Source organism: Plasmodium relictum (assembly GCF_900005765.1).
Source record: "Plasmodium relictum strain SGS1 genome assembly, chromosome: 12".
Classification (NCBI taxonomy): Eukaryota; Apicomplexa; class Aconoidasida; order Haemosporida; family Plasmodiidae; genus Plasmodium; species Plasmodium relictum.
The window spans coordinates 1,395,687-1,410,142 of NC_041690.1; the positions used below are offsets into that span (position 1 = coordinate 1,395,687).

Consider the following 14,456-nt stretch of genomic DNA (forward strand, 5'->3'; position numbering starts at 1 on the left):
AAAATTTGAAAATATCTTTATATAAAGAAGAAATTCTAATAAAATAAAAAAGCAGTAAAACTATAATATTATAAAAAAAAAAAAAAAAAAAATGAAAATTTAAAGTAATTAGACAAATGAATGAAATATAAATTTTAATTTAAAATTGTTTGTTTAAGAGAAGAAAACAGAAATATATTATTTTCTGAATTTTTATCAAAAAAGAAAAAAAAATTAGAAATCTTCAAAATTTTTAATAAATTAAAAAAAATAATATATAAATATTCCTTTATTTTCCATTAAAATTTTGTAATTCTAATAAAATTATTTTTTTAATTTTTTTTTTTTTTTCTTTCGTATCATTAAAATTAGCTTTTAATATATTTTTCAATAAATAAATCATTTATATTTTATTTACATATATTATGTTTTGTCTGAATTGTCAATAACTTTATCTTTTAAGAAATTTTTATCTATATCATTTTGATTAACATTATTTTCACTTTTCTTATCTTTATTTATATTAGTTTGATCCACATCATTTTTATTTACTTGATTTTCATTTGAACCATCTTGATTAATTTCGTTTTGAGTTAAACTATTTCCCTGTGTCGGATCATTAGCAGTATTTTTTTCTAGAGAACTATCAATAGATGAACTAGTTTCCTCAGTACTTTCTTTATTCTTTTGAACATTTATCAAATATGTTTGTGCATTTTGTTCCATCATTTTTATAACTCTTTTTGCAAAAAGTCCAGTATCATCAATTGTATATCCTCCTTGCATAGATGCAATATCAAAAATTTGCTCTGCAATTTCAGAGATTTGTGAATTCATTTTATCTATTTGTATTAAGTGATTTAACTGTTTAATGATAAAATGATTAGGATTAATTTCTAAAACTGGTTGATTTGCTGTTTGTCCTCCAAACATTTCATTTTCTGAAATTCCTTGAGCAGTAGCTTGTTGCTTCATATATTTTTGCATTGAAGGGGATATACCCATTTCACCTTGAACTAACAAAGCAGGAGAATTAATTAAACGATCAGATATTCGGACTTCATGTACTTTATGAGAAAATTTATTATGTAACCATCTACATAATATTTCATATTGCATTTTTAATTTATCTAAATTATCACTCTTGTTTTGATTATTTTCTTTTTTTAATTTTAAATCAGCTTTGTTTACATCTAAAACATCATAGCCTTTATATTTATTAACTGTTAAGGAAGATAAACAGAATTCATCTATTGGTTCTAAAGAAAATAAGACATCATAATTTAGAGCTTTAAGTTTTTCTAAAGACGGAGAATTTTGTACTGTTTTTTTATTTTCTCCCGAAATATAGTAAATGCATTTTTGATCCTCTTTCATATTTTCTATATAGGTATCGAGATCTATCTTTTTATCTCCACTATTAATTGAATAAAACTCAACTAAAGAAGCAATTTCTTCTTGATTTTCTTTATCTTCTACAACACCAATTTTGAGATATTTCCCAAAAGTATTAATAAATTTATTCCACTTATCTCCACCACTTTCCTTCAATCCTTTCATCATGCTAATACTTTTAAGAACAATCCTCTTATTAATAATTGATAACATTTTAGATTTCTGTAGAATTTCTCTTCCAACATTTAATGGCAAATTTTCACTATCTACTATACCCCTTAAAAAAGTTAACCATCTAGGTATGGATTCTGAAAATTTGTCATTTATAAAAACTCTTTTCACATATAACCTTATTCCTCTTGATTCTTCATCAAACATATTTTTAGTTAATTCCCATGGTAAAGATCCAGGTATATATAAAATTGAGTTAAAGGAAATTTGACCCTCTACATTAAAATGAACATAAGCTAATGGGTCATCATAGGCTTTAAAAGTATGCTTATAAAAACTATAATAATCATTTTCAGTTAATTTTCTTTCATCTTGTTTCCATATTGGCAATTGTACATTTATTTTTTCCCATTCATGATACCTCTTTGTAATAGTTTTCATTTTCATTTTATCTCCATCTTTTAAAGATACAGAATCATCCGGAACTCTTTCATAATCTATTTTTTCTGACCATATTTCAATTGGAAATTTAATAAACTCAGAATACTTTTTTATTAATTCCTTTAATTTATAATCTTCTAAATATTCATCACATTCTTCCTTTAAATATAAAATAATTTTTGTTCCACTACTTTTTATATCATCATATTCCTGATCATATTTTTTTATTTCATTCACGATAAAACTACCATTTAAATCAGAAAACCATCTATATATTTGATCTACTTTTTTTGTAAACACTTCTACCTTATTAGAAACGAGAAAAGATGAGTAAAAACCAACACCAAATTGACCAATTAAGTTACTATCTGCCTTCCCCTCTTCAATTTGTTTTAGAAATTTCGCAGTTCCTGACTGAGCTATGGTTCCTAGATTGTTTATTAATTCATTTTTATCCATACCAATTCCATTATCAATTATTGTTAATGTTTTTTTTTCTTTATCAGGTTTTATTTTTATTATTAATTTTTTAATTTCATTAACTTCTTCAGTTTCCTCTTTCTTTTCTCCTTCTTCTTTAACTTCTTCATCATTCTTTATATCTACCTGTTCTTCTTTAACTCCTGATTCGCTTAATTTGTGTGCTTCTTTCATTAATGTATCGTTTTCTAATATAATTCTTTTTTTATCACATGCATCTGAGGCATTTGATATTAACTCTCTTAAAAATACATCCTTATCTGTATATAAGGAATTAACAATTATGTCCATTACTTTATTAACTTCTGCTTTAAAATTATATTTTTCCACAGGTGAACTATCTGATGAAATATCCTCCCTAATTACTTTGACATCATCATTAAAATTCTTTAAAAATTTTCTTCTAAATTCTTTTTTCTTCAAACATGATTTATTTATCTTATCATTTATGTTTCCATTCGTATTCTGGTAATTTAATATATAACTTAATTTTTCTATATTCCTAGATAAATTATAAGCTTCAATTTTATCATATGATTTTAAAAACACAACAAAAAAAAAATATAATGTTAGTTTTATTTTATTGCCAAAATAAGCATTTTGCATTTTTTATAGTTTCATGTGTTTTTTTTTTTAATCTCTCTGATTTTTAATAGGAACATAAAAATTTTTATGTTTTATTTTTTTTTATAAAAATAAAATATACACAAATATGTATTATTTTAAAACAGCTACGTAAAAATACTAAACATCAAAAAGAATATGATAAAATTATAATTAAAAGCGCTTATATATATATATATGTAATAACATAGTTTTACTTCTTTTAATTAATATTTTCTTATAAAAATATTTTAATTATTTTTCATTTTAATATTTTGTCATATGAGAAGCTTTTTTCGATAATTTTATACTTTCACATATTTTGAATACATAAAATCTCTTAAATAATTTAAGGATTTTTTTTTAATTACTTTTTTATTTTTATTATTTTGATCTATTAAAAATAAAATTAAAAATAATTTAATGTATATGCTAGAAAATTATGCGAATTTATTGGTACAAATTTAAGATATATTTAAAAAAGGGACATAAAAAAAAATATTAAAACAAATAAATTTAAAATACGGATAAATAAAAATAGTAAATATAGCAAAAATAAATAGATAAGTTATTTTATAAATAATTTAATAAACAGTATAATCAATTTATTAAATAAGAAGAGATTCATTTTTAAAAAACTTTTTTATTTTTATAAAGAAAAGTTCCTTAATGAAGGTTTCCAATTTTGTTTGTAGTATTTTTTCTGAATTAAATGTAACTATCGTATAAGTATATATATATATATATATATATATATATATATATATATATATATATATATATAAAGAAAAAAAGTAAAAAAGTTACATAGTATTTGATTATGAATTAAGAAAATATCAGAAGAAAAATGAAATATTATTTGGTATTTAAATAAAAAGTATTATAAATAATAAAATAAAATAATTTTAAGGGAAAAAAAAAAAAGATGTTTAAGAAAAGATCTGTAAGTAATTTAAAAAATAGAAAAAAATTAGAAGATATAAAAAATGAAGAAGAGAATGGAGAAGATAGTAGTAAAGAAGAAAATTATAATGTAGTTGGCAAAAAAGATATATTTCATAGCAAAAGGAATAAAAATGAAAAGGAAAATAGTGATGATGATATAGTTTGTAAATATTTATTTAAAAAAAAATTAAAAAAAATGAATGAAGAAAAATCTTTACATTTAAAAAAACAAAATAAATTAATACAGTCAAAAAGTGAAAATATTAAAGAAGCAACTGAAACTACAGAGGATTTTATATATAAGGGAGATGATAATGTTTCGAAAAATTATGGATCTTATGAAATAGATCAAGATTCCAAACATGATCATAGAGCAATAATGGAAAGAAATATTAAAATAGGAGAAGAAATATTAAAAGGAAATTTAAAAGACAATATTTATAGAGGTAAAGATGCATATGAAAAAGCATTAATGATAAAAAAAGATAGTTTAGCAAAAAATAAATATACAGGATTATATGGGCCTGTAAGAAATAGTGGTGCTAATGTTAGAATGACTTTAAGAATTGATTATGAACCATGTATATGCAAAGATTATAAAGAAACAGGATATTGTGGTTTTGGGGATACTTGTATTTATTTACATGATAGAAGTGACTATAAAAGTGGGTGGAAAATAGAGCAAGAATATGAAGAGAAACGAAAAAGAAATGAAGCATTAAGAAAAGAGAAATTAGAAAAATGGAATGAAAAAATGTTAAAAAAGTTAAAAGAAAAAGAAAAAAAATTAATTAATTTAAATGAAAATAATGAAGAAAAAGATGAGAATGAGAATTATAATAATGAAAATTCTTTTTCCTCTTCATCTATAATATCGTCTTGTTCAGAAAAAGAAAAATCATCTGATGCAAGTTCGAGTGATGATGAAAATTCTCTTCCTTTTGCATGTTTAAAATGCAAAAAAAAATGGAAATTAGAAATGAATCCAAGTGTTACTGAATGTTTACATTATTTTTGTGAAAAATGCTTTATTGAAATGTTTCAAAAAAATAAAAAATGCATCAAATGTGGACTACAATTAAGTGGTATTATGAACTCTGCGCAAAATATTATTGATCTTTTAAATAAAAAAAAAACTAACAGCTAATTTGGAATATTTAATTCTTTTTTTTTTTTTTTCTTTTTTTGCTATTTTTTTATCTAGCAATTGTATATTTTAATCATCTATTGAAATATATTGCACATACATATTTTCTATTTATTTTTAATTATTATATATATGTGTTAGCCTTTACATATATATTATGATTTTATTTATTGTTGTAGTATATTTTTATATAAATATACATTTAATTTTTTATATCATTTAACAATACTAATATATTTTTTTTTTAATTTATAAAATATTTTTTAAATTTAATGTATTATATTTTGTTAATATAAATTTGCTTAATTTTTACTATAAATTGCATTATTTGACTATAAACCAATACACTTCATAGTATTATAATTTATTTATTATGTATCATTTTATTTATTTTTACTTTCTTAATTTAAGGCTATATAAATATTTTTCTTTTTTTTTCAGTTATATAAAAAGAATATTTATTTTATTTTATTTTATTATATATTTTATTTTATATATTTTTTTTTAATTAAAATTTAGTATTGCCGATTTAGTATTTAAATAAAAGTATCTTTCTCTCTATATATTACATATATATTCTTAACAAATTCTAAATTTAAACCGAAAGCAAAAATAAATGTATAGCGAAATTTGTAAATATATTTTTTTATTTTTTTATTTTTTTTTTTTTTTTTGCTAAGGTATCTTTATCATTAAATTCAAATAAATTCTCAAGGCATTTTATTCATTTGTATAAAATTTTTTTTTTTAATTTTAAAAAATTAAAAACTTTAATGTTAAATGTATCTTTAAAAAAAAAAAAAGATTGTGCGAAGATTTATACCACATAAATTTTAAAAGATAAAATTGATTTTTAGTTAAATATTGCTCTTTTACAATATGTGCAATACTTTATCATTTTATGATGACACAAATGTATAAATATATGTTTATTTATTTTTAATATATATGATTTTTATATACCTATCACACCATTTATTTATTATTTAAATGCATATTTATTATATGTACATATTAAATGTAATTATATCCCTATAAATATAAACGTATTAAATGTATTTATTATACTCATAATTGAATATATAAGAGTATATCAAATGTTGCATAATAAATAAGTCAATCCTTTTTTTTGAAGAGCAATAATATTCTTTTTATATATATTTATAAGTATTTTTTTAAATATCTTAAAAATAAAGCAAAAAGGAAATTTTAGCAATATTGAGTAGAATAAAATAATATAGAGTAAAAATAAAATATGATTGTATGGAAAAATAATTATGTTTTTAACAATTTTTTTTGACAAATGTATTTTATGCTTCCTGGCTCTAGGTTCAATTCCCATAGGATTTATAAATAGAAAAAATAAATTCAAGAAAATAGAAAATCACAAATATGCTTTATTTAGCACAATAGTTATGAATACCTTTTTAATAAGCATAAATAAATTTTTTGGTTTATTTGGAATTTTTAATTTTTTTTTGGGGAACTATTTATGTTTAATCGGGATAACAGGAGGTATAGCAGTGGGAAAATCTACGTTTTGTAATTTTTTAAAAAAAAAAAATGTTGTTGTTATTAACGCAGATGAAATAACAAACAAAATATACAAAAAAGGATCCATTTGTTATAAAAAAATTTTAAAACATTTTGGAGAAGATATTTTAAATAATGATAAAACTATTAACAGAACTTTATTAAGGAAAATTGTTTTTAATAATGAAGAAAATGTTAGATATATAAATAAAATTACACATACTTACATAATTCTACAAATAATTAAAGAATGTTTAAAATATAAATTTTTGTATTTTAAATATAATGTAGCTATAGAAGCACCTTTATTAATAGAAACAAAATTATATTTATTAACTAGCCCTGTTATATTGTTAAAATCATCTGTAAGGAATCAAATCAAACGTATATTATCTAGAGATAAAAATTGTACATATGACACTGCCATGAGTATAATAAAGTAATAAAAAAATGTATTTTTTTTTAATTTATATTTATATTTTTTTTTTTTAAGTTTTAACTTTTTTTTTTTTTTTTTTTTTTTTTGTAAACACATATTGTCTTTTTTTCTTCTTTTTTTACATGTGTATATTTTTCTAAATATTAATTCATAGAATTTCATCATTATTTTTAATTTACATAAATATTTATTTCATAATTTATATAATTTGTTAATTTTTTGAATTCAAATAATTTTTTTTTTTTTCTTTAATTAATGAAATGATTGTTTCTTCCTTATAATTATGAATATCGTTTTTTTTTTTTTTTCATAAATGCTTGATATATATATTAATATATCTTTTTTTCTTTTTTTTAAGAAATCAATTACCTACAGATGAAAAAATGAAATATGCAGATATTATAATAAACAATGATGGAGATTTGTTAGACTTACAAATGAAGTGTGATGTAGTTTATAACAAATATTTAAAAAGTTTTTTCTTTTAATTTATATATATATAAAATGATTCATGACAAAGAAGATAAAGCTATTAATTAATAATTCTTATTTACAATTATAAAACATTTTTTTTTTTATACATAAAACAAGAATTGTGTGGATATTATATTCCTAATTTTTTTTTTTTTTTATTTAATTAATTTTATTACATTAGTTTTATTAGATTTTAATTTTTAAAGCATTTAATAAATTATATATATATATTTTTTTTTTTTGTATCTTTTTTAATATATATCATAAAAAATTTTTATTAGTAATTTTTTCCTATTTTATACTAACTTAAGTATTTACTATAAAAATTTATCGTTTTTAGTAAATCATTTAAAATTTTTTTATTTTATTAAAAAATGTAATTTTGTAGTAATATTCTTATTTGACAAAAAAAAAAAAAAAAAATATGACAGATCTTTCTACTTTTTTTTTTCTTATATATAAGGTGTTTATAACTTATTTTAATAGTTTATTTTGATAATAAAAAATATTTTGAAGAAATATACATGTATATATATATATAGAAAAAAAAAATATAAAATTAAGCTAAAAAGAAAAAAACAATAAAGTAAATTTACACAAAGGAATATAACATTAAAAAAGTAAAATAAGAAAAAGAAAACATGACAGAAAAAAACGAAATAAAATAAATTAGAAGAAAATGCTAAAAAACAAATATATATATGTACATTAAAATTTAGCATAACACATTTTTTAAATATACATAATTATATTTAAAAAAATATGAAATAATAATATTAAATTAAAATAAACTTGTTTATTTTTAAAATATATTCTTAAGTATCATAAATAAAGGAGTAAAATATTAAGAGGAAAATATTAATGTAAATATTAAGATAATATTCAAAATAAAATTCCTTTCTTTTATAATGAAATATATTACAAATAATTTAAAGTAATTATAAACAATAATTATGCTTTGTAGATTTTACTATATTTCTTATTCTTCACTTATATAAAGTGTTCAAGTTACACATATATTATTGTTAATAAAAAAAAAAAAAAATAAAATAAAATAAAAAAATAAAATAAAAATGTTCATACAAAACTGAAAACATTATATTATAAATAAAGATATATATATATATATATTAAAGTTACTTGATCTGAAAATGATACATGAAATAATCTTAAGTTTGATAGGGCAAACAGGAGATATAATTATTTTAGTGGAAAAAAAAAAGAAGAAAACATTAAATGAAAATAATGTAAATATTGATGAATATGGTTTCGAAGTCAATAATAATATTCATATATTTCTGAATTCGGAAATAAAGATAATTAATGAGATTGTAGAGTTAGGTTACTATTTTTATATAATAAATATATTTTGCCTATTAGTTAAAAAAAATACCATTTATAAAAATTTAACTCATATACACAAATTTAATAAATTAAATGGAGAAAAAAAAAAAATTAGTGTTATTAATGAAAATTTAGAAAGAGATAACAATACGTCAACTACTGTTAATTCTTCTTCATTTAGTTCGTCTTCTTATGAATCATCTACCGATGAAAAAACTGAAGATGATTATAATTTGAATACATCCTATAAAAAAAACAGTGTTAAAGATAGAAATGAAATAGATAATTATTTTGGTGTTATATTAAAAAAAATAAAAAGTTTAAATAATGTAAATCCCTATGGATATTATGCAAATGGATTATGCAATGAAATAAATAAGTTTATAAAAAAATATTTAAAAAAAATTAGTGAAATTGAGGAGTACATAAATAATAATAATAATACTCCATTAACACAGATATTAACAATGTTAGAAAAAAAAAGAGAAGAAATAATAATAATAATAAATATCATAAAAAAATATTTAGAGTTTCAGAAAAGAGAAGAACAAAATGTATCAGAAGGGGAAAGTAGAAATAAAACAAAAGAAATTATGGATTATTTATATGAAAATTGTTTAAGTGGGAATTCAAGAACTAAAAGTATTTACCACAAATATTTTAAAAATCTAGGAAAAATTTTATTACATCAAATTTTTTCATGGATATTGTACGGTCAATTAATAGACCCATATTATGAATTTTTTATTCAAAAAAGACAATTTATTTATTCTGATGATAAAAAAATATTTTTATCACCAGAAGAATTATATGAAAATCTAACATTAACAAATGTACAAAGTTTAAATTTTGAATGGAACTATTTATTTTTTCAATCAATTTCTAATCTTCCTGAATGTTGTATAGATAAAATTGTAGGGAGAAAAATTCTCTTTATAGGGAAATCAGTACGTATATTAATTAGAAGTAATAAATGGAATACCAATGATATAATAAAATTGTTTTCAATTACAAATATATTATCAAAAGCTTTTAATGAAAAACCTTATAAGAGTTATAAAAATAGTTGGGACAATGCAAATTATAACATGTGCCATGAAAATCACACAAATGATCAAAATACTTATACTAGTGCTTTATCTGTTTCTTGTTCAAGTAGCTCTAATAGTTCATATGATAAATCATCTGAATCTGAAAAAGATACTCTGAACTTATACTGCAAAGAAATATTTGACATTTCTATTGAAAAAATTAGAAGTATAATAGCTTATAAATTGTGGAAATATATAGTTAAGGATATAAATTTAATTAAAATATTTGATCTATTTAAAGATATATATTTATTAAACAATGGAGATTTTTATGATTATTTTTTAGAAAAATCTTGGTCATTAATGCATACCCCTCCAAATTCTAAAAATGAAATTCTGCTAAAAATTTTAGCATGGAAAAATTCTTCTACATTAGTAGAAGATTACTGTAAATCTAAATATGAAAATAAAAAGGATAAATTAAAATTAAACAGCTATGAAAATTCTCTTTTTACAGAGTATAATAATAATGAAAATGAATCTAACTTTTTTAGTGGTACAAATGCATATATGTTCAATGCTGATAATTCTGAAAATATTATTTCTAAATATTTTTATCCTAGGATATCTCATAAAAAATTTTCCTATGATTCTTTTGAAAAAGAAAAATACGATAATTTAATATTAGGTGGTATGAGCTATATTTACGATAAGAAGATTGTTTTAAATGACTTCTTTAAAGGAATACAAACTTTGTTTAAGAAAAAATATTATGATTATGATAATATTTTTAGCGTATGCATTAACAACTACAGACAACAAATATTAAGAGGATTCAAACACGGTTTTGATTTTTCCGTTAATTTTAATAATTTCTTTGATAATAAGTCAATTTACATAGAAAAAAAAGAAACTAGTACAAATGAAAATATCATAAATAATGATACGAAAAAATTAAAGGAAAATGATTTTCTTGTTGGTTCCTGTTTTGCTTTAGTTATTCATTCAGTAAGAAATCCTTTACTATATAAAACAGATATATTAGATAGTTCTTTAGGATATTGGGGATCTTTGGGAGATTGCTTGTCTGTTGAAATTAAAGTAAAATTTTATGAAAAAAAAGATAAAAAAAAGCATTTAACTGAAAACAGGGTAAATGGCAGTAATGAGAATTCAGTTAACTTAAATGAAGTAATTTTAGGAGACGTGGAAATAGAAGTTTCTCTATATATAGGAGGAAAGGGAATTTCTTCATTTGTCCATAACAACAATACTTATTCTGTTGACTACACAAAAGAATCTATTTTAAATAATAAATTATTAGAAGATAACATAAACAAAGAAAATAAAAAAAAGTATGATGATATAGAGAATGAAGAAAATTATATAAAAAAAAATAAAAATAATACAAATATAACAAATGAAGATAATTTATTAAATGAAAATATGTGCTATAATGATAATAAAGCAACTAAAATACCTGTATTAAAAATTCAGAGTAATAAACAAATTTTTCCTGATATTAATAAAAATACTTTAACTAAATTCCGTGTGAGAATAAACTGTCTAAAACACTCTTTTAGTGTATATATACAAAAATTAGATGAATATAATATAAACTTAAATAATCAGAAAAATAAGATAAAACCTATTATTCATATTAGAGCATTAGATATGACTCAAGCGTTTACCTTAGACATTGGTAATGCATATATAGGATTTTATACATGCCCAATATTATTTAAACATAAATTGCTAAAAAAAAAAAATAAATTAAATGAATGGTTTAAGAATTTTTATGGTGAAACATTAAATGTTGATTCTACTATTTACAAAAAAAATTTTTTTAATGTAGAAAATAAAGAAAGCAAAGAAATCATACAAAAAGAAATAGATAATATAAATAAAATTATCTTATATAATAACAATATTAATGAATTAGATAAAATAGATTATAAAAAAAAAAAAAAAAAACAGAAATCAAAAAACTCACTATTATTTAGCTCTTATGATTGTTCAGTTGAAATATGTAAATGGTTTCATCAATCTTATAAATCTCCTATAGAAATCCCTGAAATTGATATAGATAATGAAACATTAATATTTTATGATAAGCAAATAAATAAAAATATAAAAATTCATAGTGGTTTGAATTTATGGAATAATATAGAAATTTATTTTAAACTTACTTGGCCGATAGCTTTAATTATTAATACTAATACTATATATACATATAATTCTATATTTCAATTTTTGTTTCTTTTAGGTAGAATATATTATAATTTAAAAATTTTGTGTTATCACAATAGGCGCTTATATAAATATTTAAAGTATAAAAGAGGGGCTTTATTATTTTCTTTTTTATTTTCTATTAGATATAAAATGCAATTCTTCTTCTTTCATTTAATTAAATATTTACAAGAAGATATTATTAATCATGAATATAGACTAATGACTACTCAAATTCATAAATCAAAAGATTTTGAATATACAAAATCAATTCATGATTTATATATTTCTCAAATAGCGACAAAATGTTTTTTGCGTGTTCAAAATTTAACTACTCCATTAATTGAATTAGTGGATATATCTTTTAAATTTTGTTACTTTTTCCAATGTTTGATAGAAAACGAGTTATTTACTGATATTTTAAATTATGAAATGATTAATGAAAAAGATGAAGACAAAAATTTCGAAGAAAATAATAAAAGTAATGAAAACTATGATGATAAAAATGAAGATTTAAATCAGGTTATTGACAAATTATTACAATATAATGACACATTTAATGAAAAACTTATTTGTGTTCTTAATGAAATGATAAATATAAGTTCTAATTCTAATCATGCTCACCTTGCTCATTTACTAACCATATTAGATTTCAATAATTATGTAACTAAGATCAAAGAATCTCGAATGAAAAATAAAAGTGAAAATATAGAGAAAAATGTACAAATAGATGAAGATACTGTTGAAAACAATAAAAACATTCGTTTAAATAAAAGTAATGATAATAAAATGGAATATGAAGATATGGAAAGTTTAAAAATTAGTGATAACTGTTACTTAGATAAAAAAGAACTATACTCTAACAACCTTTTAAATGATACAAGCATTTCAATAAATGATGTATCACACAATATACAGAAGATAAATATAGATAGAAATAATGATTTTATAGAAAAAAGAATAGTTAACAATTTTAGTAATTTATTATATAATAATATTTATCATAATAAAAACATACAACAAAATGACATAAATCAATATAATAAAAATAATATATCTACAAAAGCTGATAAAAACCTCTTGAATAGTAATACAAATATAACAAATATAGATTACAATAATAGTAATAATTTAAATAATAATTATTTAATTGACAAATACTCAAATATTTTGAATAGTTATATGAATAATAGCAATAATAGTAATTCAATATATAATTCAACAAGAAATTGTGCAAATAATTATAATTTGAATTCATATAATTCTATGTTAGACATCGCCAATTTAAAACATACAAATCATATTAATGATATATCTAATACTATACATAATGATATTAGCAATTATAACATTCGTGATTTTGAGTTAGGCTTAAATATTAATAACAAATTAAATTATGAAAGTAATATACCAAACAATATTGATATTAATAGTATTAATCGGAACATTGATTTAAGTGACAACGATAATAGATATGATCAAATATTATTAAATAATAAAAGTAAAATAGATAGTACTGCAGCATCTAACTTAAACAATCTTATTGATTTAAATGTTAAAAATAAATTCAATGTGCAAAATCTTATAGAAAATTATAATTATAAGTATGATAACCCTTCTGATAATTACTCTTTTAATAACTATGATTTGGATAAATATAACAACACATCTCATTTATATAACACAAATAATCTATCTAGTTACAGCAACATACCATTGAATATTTATCAGAATGAAAATAATGTAGATCAAATGGATCAGAAAAATAAAAAACATTAGAAAAATAAATTTCTTAATAAAAAGCACTTTTTACTAGATAATAAAAAATGAACTAATAAATATGCTCTTTTTGTTTTATTTTATTTTTTATAAATACATTAAAATTATATTTTCTATTATCTGTTCTTTTTTTTTTTTTTTTGGATTCATATATCTAAAAGTATAGAAAATATTATTTTAAGATATATGTTCATACGCAATTACATTATGTAAAAAAAAAAAAAAATTAATAAAAAAAAATTTTATTTATATCTATTTATATTTATTTAAAATAAATATATTCATTTATGATTTAAGTAAAAGATAATATATGTTTAAAAATAATAAATATAAAATATATTTCCTATTAAATTTAACAAATTTTTTATAGGTTTTCTTTTTTTTTTTTTGTTATTTTGATGTTAGTACATTTAAATTTTTTCTTCATTTATTAAAACATTTATTTTTATCTCTGTATACTGAGTCT

At 19.4% G+C, this 14,456-nt stretch overlaps 4 protein-coding genes across 4 annotated transcripts; 3 read left to right on the top strand and 1 right to left on the bottom strand.

The window, feature by feature from the left end:
* Positions 1 to 402: 402 nt before the first annotated feature.
* Positions 403 to 3,072, bottom strand: HSP90 (heat shock protein 90, putative; the record flags this gene model as incomplete). Its single annotated transcript, XM_028678171.1, has 1 exon — positions 403 to 3,072. The coding sequence occupies one exon, from the start codon at positions 3,070 to 3,072 to the stop codon at positions 403 to 405; it is 2,670 nt and encodes an 889-aa protein (XP_028534487.1).
* Positions 3,073 to 3,994: 922 nt separating this feature from the next.
* PRELSG_1237200 (zinc finger protein, putative) lies at positions 3,995 to 5,161 on the top strand (the record flags this gene model as incomplete). The annotated part of the gene is made up of 1 exon (XM_028678172.1): positions 3,995 to 5,161. One exon carries the CDS (start codon positions 3,995 to 3,997, stop codon positions 5,159 to 5,161), a length of 1,167 nt encoding a protein of 388 aa, XP_028534488.1.
* Positions 5,162 to 6,438: 1,277 nt separating this feature from the next.
* On the top strand, positions 6,439 to 7,621 carry DPCK (dephospho-CoA kinase, putative; the record flags this gene model as incomplete). Its single annotated transcript, XM_028678173.1, has 2 exons — positions 6,439 to 7,133; positions 7,492 to 7,621. The coding sequence occupies 2 exons, from the start codon at positions 6,439 to 6,441 to the stop codon at positions 7,619 to 7,621; spliced, it is 825 nt and encodes a 274-aa protein (XP_028534489.1).
* Positions 7,622 to 8,758: 1,137 nt separating this feature from the next.
* On the top strand, positions 8,759 to 13,990 carry PRELSG_1237400 (conserved Plasmodium protein, unknown function; the record flags this gene model as incomplete). Its single annotated transcript, XM_028678174.1, has 1 exon — positions 8,759 to 13,990. The coding sequence occupies one exon, from the start codon at positions 8,759 to 8,761 to the stop codon at positions 13,988 to 13,990; it is 5,232 nt and encodes a 1,743-aa protein (XP_028534490.1).
* Between the last annotated feature and the right edge of the window lie 466 nt (positions 13,991 to 14,456).